A 10,329-nucleotide genomic window follows, 5' to 3' on the forward strand; every position below is an offset into this window, starting at 1 on the left:
GAAATGTAGGAATAGTAGTCACAAAATGTTAGTGGGTGGGATTTGCTATATTGTAAGGTGGCCAGAAAATGCATTACTGAGAAGATACATTTGAATAATCAACTAAGGAAAGTGAGAGGGTAAGACATACACATACCTGGAGGAGGAATAATTGAGACACTGAGAATTATTTTACACAGATTTTTAGGCAGGAGTATATGTGGGGTCACTTAAAGAGTTGACAGTGGCAATGGTTTGTAGGTTGTGATGGGGTTAAAGAATTGTTAGAATTGAGCACTGATAGAGGAAGCTTGAAATAATGGATATGTGATTGAAAATTTTAGATTATTAGATTCTAAGTAAATATAAATTTGAACTCTCTCAATATACGTATGTGGATACTGGGCTGTCAATTCAGAGTTGATGAGTGATCAGAGGGTAAAAATATAATTTTTTGACTCTCCATTAGTTCTTTTTGTTTTAACATTATGTTACCTTTTTCTGTAGAATGTATAGTCCATAAAGATTCTGTCCAAGAGTATTTTGACTTTTTTCCTCTTAAACTTGATTTTATTAAAAAAAGCTTAATAATTTATTTTCCATCAGAAACCACCACCAATCTCTTCCATACTTTCCTCATGGCGTTTTTCACTTCCTTATTCCTGAAAGTATAAATCAAAGGATTGAGCAACGGAGTCAGGATGGCGTAAACTACTGCCACCATTTTGTCAGAGGAGAAAGCAGATGGAGGTCGTGCGTATACAAAGATGCACGGGACAAAGAACAAAACCACAACAGCAATGTGAGATCCACAGGTAGACAGAGCTTTTCTCCGTCCTTCAGAACTATGAGTTCTCAGAGAGAGCAAGATGACACTGTAGGAGACAAGCAACAAGGAGAAGATTATGATACAGATAAAGCCACTGTTGACGACCACAAAAAGGCCAAAAATGTGAGTGTCAGTGCAGGCAAGCTCCAGTAATGGATATAAGTCACACAAGAAGTGATCAATGACATTGGGACCACAGAAGGGCAAGTGGAAAGTAAAGAGAATTTGTATCGTGGAATGTGAGAAGCCCCCAGTCCAGGCTACCCCGATCAGAATGCCACAGAGCCTCCGGTTCATGATGGAAGAGTAATGCAAAGGTTTGCAAATGGCCACATATCGATCATAGGCCATGGCTGTGAGGACAATCACCTCTGCCCCAGCAAAGAAGTGTGAAACAAAAAGCTGTATCATGCAGCCTTCAAATGTGATGGTTTTCCTCTCAGAGAGGAAGTCCACGATCATCTTTGGCATGAAGGTGGAGGAGTAGCATGCATCTAGGAAGGACAGGAAAGCCAAGAAGAAGTACATGGGAGACCCCAGTAGTGCAGGGCTGCTGAGGATGGTTACTACAATTAGCATGTTACTCCCGACTGTTGCAATGTAGACAAACAGAAATACAACAAATAATATTTTCTGAACATTTGGATTCTGTGAGAGCCCCAGGAGGACAAACTCAGTAACAAAGCTTTGGTTTTGCATAATTTCCAAGGAAAAGGTGACAGCTCCAACAGTGGTCAGCATGTAGAATCTGCAGTTATGATAAAGAAAAATTTGCTTCAGTTCAATTTGTAGTATTATACTCATCGACAAGTTTGAAGCATCCACATACAAAATTATCTGAATGCTTATGTCGTGACTGAGAACAGAAAACTCGAAATTAATGAAGTTACTAAGGAAAGGTCAGGCAGAATTGGGCTGGAGATAAATTATTGAATGGCTTAAAGAGCCAGAGTTTCAATATGGGGGAAGGAAAGCATCCACATGTGGTAGAGAAGAGAAATAGTTTTCATCTCAAGTGCCAGCTTTGATCATTTACTAGTGGCTTCCTGGAGTGAATACTTAAGAAGGTTTCTGAAGCCACCTCCAAGTTATGAGGATAAGAGGACTGTAATTTATTGGCCATGCCTGCCATTAGCATGGAATGGTGGCAGGGTTGACCAGCAACCATCCTAATCTGGAGACTGGCTTATCTATCTAGAAAATGAAATAATGTGCTGTTTCAAAGTCACTTGAAAATCATGGTTACTCCTCAAATATTCCTTTGAATGTCTGAACTGTGTGGAGTCTTTAAATGAATTAATTCATTCTTCATAAAAGAGAATGATCTGTGGAAAATACCAGGCTGTACACTTAATACATAACAAGTATGTCCTAAGTATTGAGTTTATTTTTAATCTGTCATTTAAAATGAGAAGTTTATAAAAATTATAATGCCAATACCAGAGTGTTGTCCTGGTAACTATGTGAAAAAGCTGGGTCTCAGGACCCACTGCCTAGAACACAGTCTGTGATAGGTTCTATTGTCCCTGTTTGATTGGTGGGAAACTCATGCTTAAAGAGGTTAAGTTGAAGTAAACAACAGATGCTTGATCTGGGGTTTGAACACACAACCTCTTTCTCCAGCATTCACTGGATCAGCAGGGGAAGGAGTGGCATTTTTCTTTTCAGCAAGAACTTCAGACCAGGGGTGATCTTTCTAAAAACACTTACAGATACAAATTGGCAGCTATGACATAGGCAAGGAAGAGAAACAAGGTGCTTAAAGACATAGTCTTGAGGGTTTATTAATTATTTTCCAATTGTTTACACAATATGGTGAGGTCTGATCAAGTATAACTAGTAAGGATATACATGTTTCAAATTTATTTGATACTATTGTAAAGCAGAGAGCTGTGTATATATTAATAGCTTGCTTGCTCATCTCCCAGGATTATAATGTGGGTCAAATTTGAAAATGTGAAAATATTTCTTATGATAACATGCCTTTATCAATTGTAGTTACTAGTAACTCAGTTAAAAAGCCATCCACCTTACCCACAGAAAGCTTCAGAATGAGTCATCCAGGTAATTATTCAACTTCTGACTTCATTTTCCACGGGTAGACTCAGCCTCACAAGATGATCGTATCCTCATCTATACGTGTAACTGAAATGCATCCATGAAATAGCACATATATATGTCTGTGTGTGTTAACATTTGTGTATGTATACATATATATGTTTGTTAAAAAATAGGTGAATAAAAGAAAAATGGGATTTATTGTGAGACTTACAAATAAGCTGATTTTTTTGTGAATGGCAATTAGAGTTAACAGAAAGACTCAAACGTTAGTAAAACTAACAAATACACAATTGTGTATGTTAATATCTCTCCTTTGGCTTACATTTTTAAAATTTTTACTTACTTTTATATATGTATTTATTTCAACATATTATGTGGGTACAAATGTTTAGGTTATATATATTGCCCTTGCCCCCCGACCCTGAGTCAGAGCTTCAAGCTGTCCATCCTGCAGACAGTGCTCATCCCATTCATGTATGTATATACCCATCCCCTCCTCCCCGCTCTCACCTGCCCAACACCTGCTGACTGTTATTCCCATATGTGCTCTTAGGTGTTGATCAGTGGAACCAATTTGATGGTGAGTACATGTGGTGCTTATTTTTCCATTCTTGGGATACTTAGTAGAATGGGTTCCAGCTCTGTCCAGGAAAATATAAGAGGTGCTACGTCACCATTGTTTCTTATAGCTTTGGCTTACTTTAAAACCACCATTTCCATTGTGTTTCCAAGGACATTCCTACTGGTGTCTGCATGATGAACCCCATATCCAGTTATAAATTGTTGCCAAGGAAACAAGGGTTTAACCAAACCCTATAAGGTCACGGGATCAGTCAACACCCACCTATTACAAAGCAAAAACTATCAATATATGACCCAGCAGTGCTCAGCCTAGCCTTGGACCAAAGCAGGAATGACAACGAAGTGAACTGAGTAAGAACATCAGGTCCAGACTCATATAGACCTGGTTTCAAGTCCAGGATCTGCTACTGGGTTGGAACATGTTACTGAAAATTCTTCAAATCTGAAAGCCTCAGTTGCCACTTCTGTAAATGGTTATAAGAAGAATGTCTATTGATATGGTTCTTGTGATCATCAGATAAGGGAACACACACAAAAACACTGATACAGTAACAGGCTTGGAAGGTCATGATGAGTGGTGAGAACAAGCTCTCAGAGTCACTGGCACAGAACAGAAGTTGTAACATCTTCAGTCTTAATTCATACTTTACCATGACCAAGATGTTTTTTACTCATCCTTTTTTTTTAAGTTACAAATGTAATATATGTTGTTTGCTCAGTGTCAGTACCAAAGTGATATTTTTAATATGTATAACACTTTTAAACTTCCTTAGTAATTCCTGAATAAATTATTGTGGCTCTCAGACCCAGTAGCATCCACTGGTATTTCAGATAGCTTCATTGTACAAAACCTAATGGGTGCAGGGTGCACCCATTAAGTCTGGGGGCTGGACATGGTTCAAGCTCTGACTCAGGTGGGGCAAAGGCAATATATGCAACCTAAACACTTGTACCCCTGTAATATGCTGAAAAAAAAAAATAAAACCATCCTCATATAGCCATCTAATCTTTGACAAAGCAGACAAAAACATACACTGGGGAAAAGATTCCTTATTCAATAAATGATGTTATGGTTGAATACACATCTGGGAAGGACACCAATCGGATATCAGACTGAGGTGGGGGGTGGGGAAGGGGATAGGGGTATGCCTACACAATGAGTGCATTGCTCACCGTTTGGGGAATGGTAACGCTTGAAGGTGCTGACTCGGGAAGTGGGGGTGGGGAAGGGAGGGATATATACCTACACGATGGATGCAACGCGCACTATCTGGGGAACAGACACGCCTGGAGCTCTGACTTGGGGGGAAAGGCGGTACATGGGCAACGTATGTAACCTGCAATTCTGTATCCCCCATAACAATAAGATCAAATAAAAAAAATAAAATAAAAATAGAAGACTGGGCACAGTGGCTCACGCCTGTAATCCTAGCACTCTGGGGAGTCTGAGGCTGTAGGATCACTTGAGGTCAAGAGTTTGAGACCGGCCTGAGCAAGAGCGAATCCCCATCTCTTCTAAAAATAGAAAAAAATTAGCTGGGCAACAAAAAATGGAAAAAATAATTAGCCAGGCATGGTGGTTGATTGAGGGCGGTTGATTGAGAAAACATGGTATACACAACAGAATACAAATCAGCCATAAAAAATAATGAAATCTTGTCATTTTTAGCAACATGGATAGAGTTGGAGGACATTAGGTTAGGTGAAATAAACCAGGAACAGAAAGTTAAATGCCACAGGTTCTTACTCACACGTGGAAGCTAAAAAAAGTTGATCTCATAGAGGTAAAAGTAGAAGAGGCCAGGCGTGAAGGCACGTGCCGATAATCCCAGCACTTTGGGAGGCGAAGGCAGGAGGATCACTTGAGCCTAGGAGTTTGAGGCTGCAGTGAGCTACGATCATACCACTACACTCCAGCCTGGCAGTATGGGTGTCTCTTTAAAGAGAGGAAAGGAAAGAGGAAAGAAAGCAAGAAAGCAAGAAGGAAGTACGCAAAGAAAGAGAAAGAAGGAGAGAGAGGGAGAGAGAGGGAGGGAGGGAAAAAAAAAGAAGAAAGAAGAACTAAAGGATAGCAAGAGTAGTAAGGTAGAGTCTTACATTTAAGATAAGGGACAGGGAGAGGTGTATTAAAAGATACACAGTTATAGCTAGATAGGAGCAATAAATTCTAGTGTTCTATAGCACTGTATGAATACCATAGTTAATGGCAATATATATTTTCAAATAGCTGGAAGAGAGGATATTGCTCCCAACAAAAAGAAATGATAAATGCTTGAGATGATAGATATGCCTATTACCCTGATCTGATCACTATACGTTGTATGCATTGAAACATCACTATGTATGCTATAAATATGTACAAGCATTATGTGTCAATTAAAAATAAATAAAAAGAATATTTGCCATGAAAAAAAAATAAATGATGTTGAGAAAACAGGATAACCACATGTGGAAGAGTGAAATAGGATCTGTACCTTTCACCTCTCACAAAAATCAACCCATGGTGGATAACAGACTTAAACCTAAGGTGTGAAACTATAAGAATTCTAGAAGAAAATGTTGGAAAACCTCTTATAGACATTGGCCTAGGAAAAGAATTTATGAAGAAGATCCCAAAGGCAATCATAGCAACAACAGCAAAAAAATAAATAAATGGGATCTGATCAAATTGACAAGCTTCTGCACAGCCAAAGAAACTACCACATGAGCAAACAGACAACCTACAGAATGGGAGAAAATATTCGCATGTTACACATCTGATAAAGGGCTGATAACTAGAATCTATATAGAACTCAGGAAAAACAGCAAGAAAAAAATCAAACAACCCTATCAAAAAGTGAGCAAAGGACATGAACGAAAGAAGATAGACTAATGCCTAACAAACATGAAAAAATGCTAAACATCTGTATTCATCAGGGAAATGCAAATCAAAACCACAGTGAGATATCACTTATCCCCAGTGAGAATGGCCTTTATCAAAAAGTCCCAAAAGAGTAAATGTTGGCATGGATGTGGAGAGATGGGAACACTCTAACATTGCTGGTGGGACTGCAAACTAGTACACCCTCTGTGGAAAGGAATATGGATATACCTCAAAGAACTGCAAGTAGATCTACCATTTAATCCAGCAATCCCACTACTGGGCATCTACCCAAAAGAACAAAAGACATTCTATAAAAAAGACATCTGCACTAGAATGCTTATAGCAGCACAAATCACAATTGCAAAGATGTGGAAATAACCCAAGTGTCCATCAATACATGAGTGGACTAATAAAATGTGGTATATGTATACCATGGAGTTCTACTCAGCCACAAAAAACAATGGTGATCTAGCACCTCTTGTATTATCCTGCATAGAGCTGGAACCCATTCTAGGAAGGGAAGTATTCAAGGAATGGAAAAATAAGCACCACAAGTACTCACCATGAAATTGCTATTAACTGATCAACACTTAAGTGTACATATAGCAATAACATTCATCGGGTGTTGGGCAGATGGAGGGGCAAGAGGGGATGGGTATATACACACGTATTGGGCACAGAGCACACTCTCTGGAAGATGGACACACTTGAAGCTCAGACTCGGGTGGAGCAAGGGCAGTATACATAACCTAAACATTTGTACCCCCGTAATATGCTGAAATAAAAAACAGTTAAAAAATGAAATAAAAAACAAAACAAAACAAACCTAATTGGGTGGGTGGTGGAAAGGAAGAGGAGCTCGATATTAATCAAATCATTACATAATTGTAAATCTCTCCACTTCCTTAATGCAGGGTTTTCTAAGAGCAATACCATTTTAGAATTAAAATATTCATTAGATATAACCACCCCTTTCTTTTTTCAGATGAAAAGTATATTTTAGATTAGTCTTAAAACTTTGAGAAAAAAAATCTTTGAAAATGGAAACTACAGTGTGCTCACAGTTTATGATCACAAGATTTATGATTTTAAACCATTTAAAAGGTAATTGTCCAAAAGGCACTATTTTGTCACAGAGTGAATACTGGTACAGAAAAAAGACACAAATTGACAAATTAGTGCAATGTGAATAAAATATGATATTTAGTTAATAGTAATATATCAATGTTCATTTAATAGTCTGGACAAACATACACATGGTAATGTAAGATGGTAATCGTAAGGGAAACTAAGTGAGTAGTAAGTAAGACAGACAGTGATTATTCATGTGTTTTGCAAAGTAGAAATCAAATATTGATGTCGCATTATGTTTAAGCAGCATTTTCCAACAGACATAAAGTGATTTGGAATATTGAATCAGTTATAAGAATATATGTTTTTTACATCATGCTATTTTTCAATTTTACCCTTTCTAAAATTGCAATGAAACTGTTTTATCCATGTAATCCTTTTGAAAAAATATTAGTAAATAATTTCAGAAACATCAACATGTTTGTGTTTTTTATACAAGGAACCCCAACTCTAAAAATTTATTCTGAAGGTGAAATGAAATGAGGAAGTTTTATAATGAAAGATTGTGCCATGTCTTTTACAATAGTGAAACTTGAGAAACAACTAAAATATTCAATGATAGAAAGAAGTTTATATAAGTCAGGCTATTACAAATTAATATCACATGGTGCTTTAAACAAAACACTAAAAATAAGAGGATATAGAAGGTGAAGCATCTTTACAATACGAGCGAGAAAAACAGAATAAAAATTGTAATAACTCTGCTCATTTATACAGATATTTTAAATATAATTTTGTAATCTAGAAGGAAACATAAAAATTATAGCGACTTTTTATTTGCAATGCATACACTATTGTTATTGTTAGGATATTTAAAATTAAACAAGTTTAAAACCCACAATGCCATATTTTTTACCATCTAAGCAGTTCAGAAAATGGAGGTGGGGTTTGGAGATAATTCATTTGCATAGATGGAACTAACATGCTAACATAACAAGGAATCTTACATTAAAATTATAAACTCTTGTATACTCTTCATAAATGGCCATACCATGGGACCAACTCTCCCTACCCTATATGTACTCACTTTGATATTGATGTTAAAATCAAATTGTGCTACGGTTAGCAGCTTATTCTGCCCATATTTCTCCTAGAAGCTTCCATGGGCTTTCCTTTCCCGACAGCCACACCCTTAATACGCTGGGGCTGCACCTCAGATTGCTCAGGTCCCGTTCACAGCATCTTTTAGAGCTGTGACCTTGGGAAGTTGACCTCCTCATGCCCACTATCCACATTGCCTACTATTTCCTTCCCATCAGTTTTTGTAACAAAACTAAATCTAGCATCATTCATTCCAAAAATAATGGAATTTATGTTTCAATTTTCAAATATACATAACATTCAGAATGGTAAGAGCAATTAGTAGTAAGGTTTTCATTAAAAGTAATGTTTTGTAGTTACATTTCAAGCAATAGATTTTAGATGAGTTTATGTACCTATGTGGGCATATCAGTCACATTTGCATACTTTTTTCAAATCAAAATTGTTATGACAAAGAAAAAGTATAAACTAAAATTTGTAATTACCCTCCCTGTTAAGTTTCTTAAATCCACCATAGTTTTGATCCAGGATTATTATTCAGCAATAAAAGATTTGTTCCGTGCCTGTCAAGCAAAGCACATTCCTTTCCCTGGAAACCTGAGAAATATGTTCTCCTTCAATTTCAGAATTTCAGATCCTTTTCTCTCCCCTCAGTGTTGCTCTATAAATTTTCATAAACCTCTCAAAGTTTATACTCTTACGGAATTTGGAAACAAAAACTTTCTCTGTTCCACTGGTGGCCTTCCTGATGGATGCATGAACCTTCTTTTTTTCCATTGTCGCAGTGATCAAGCTCATTTTAAGGAAGAGCCAAAGCCATGACAACTAGCACTAAAGCAGTTTAAATTTTCCTGAATAATGCTGAGGCAGGGATGTAATGCTATTTGTGACATCAAATGTGCTTAGGGAAAATGAAGTGGACATATGTAGTATCAGAAGACTGCACTCTGTGATGAGAGTCATGATTTCTTACACTTAATGTCCTTCCCTGTGCTATTTGTTAGGGTGTCATTGTGGAAATAGTAAATGCTGTATTCTTTTTTTTTTTTTTTTTTATTTCAGAGCATTACAGGTGTACAAACATTTTGGTTATAAGACACTTGCAATTGAATGTTTATAGCAGCAGAATTCACAATCTCAAAGATGTGGAAATAACCCAAATGCCCACCAATACATGAGTGGATTAATAAAATGTGGTATATGTATACTATACAGTACTCCCCAGTCATAAAAAAAATACTGAACTAATACTTTTTTACTAACCTGGATGGAACTGGAGACCACTCTGCTGTATTCGATATCAATAATTCTGTAAATGGCAGCACTTGAACTTACCATGTTACATCAGTGTTGTTTAAATAGCCTCAGAAAATTTATATTTTTAAACTAAAAACATCAGGATGGGGAGAGCAACAGAGGATAAATGATAAATGAGAATATTTTAGCAAGAATAAATAAAATGCTATTGGGGAAGAAGGACAAAAATATGTACTTGTTGCATTTCTAAGTTATTCAGATTTAACTTGAATATGAAAGGCTGAAGATAGGTCTAATTTCATTAGACATGAAGTAATTAGGAGCTCCTACCACCCTTCCCCATTAAGCAAACAACAATTTGCATTCTAACAGCTGTTCTTCATTGGACACCTTATGTGTCAAGTGCTGTTCTATGGACTCCACATGTATTAATTTATTTGTTTCCACATCCTTTCAGCTTGGTAATGTTATTATCCTCCTTAAGTATGAGCAGTCTAAGATCCAGAAAGGTTATGTAACTAGCCCAAGTGTGCACAGTTCTTAAGTGATAGGCTCATGGATTGCATTACACTTTATAGCCAGACTA

At 37.0% G+C, this 10,329-nt stretch overlaps 1 protein-coding gene across 1 annotated transcript; it reads right to left on the reverse strand.

The window, feature by feature from the left end:
• Positions 1-571: 571 nt before the first annotated feature.
• LOC138384420 (olfactory receptor 4C15-like) lies at positions 572-1,507 on the reverse strand. The gene has a single exon (XM_069469924.1). The coding sequence runs from the start codon at positions 1,505-1,507 to the stop codon at positions 572-574; it is 936 nt and encodes a 311-aa protein (XP_069326025.1).
• Between the last annotated feature and the right edge of the window lie 8,822 nt (positions 1,508-10,329).

The sequence above is a fragment of the Eulemur rufifrons genome, chromosome 6 (assembly GCF_041146395.1).
Source record: "Eulemur rufifrons isolate Redbay chromosome 6, OSU_ERuf_1, whole genome shotgun sequence".
In the NCBI taxonomy this organism is placed as follows: Eukaryota; Metazoa; Chordata; class Mammalia; order Primates; family Lemuridae; genus Eulemur; species Eulemur rufifrons.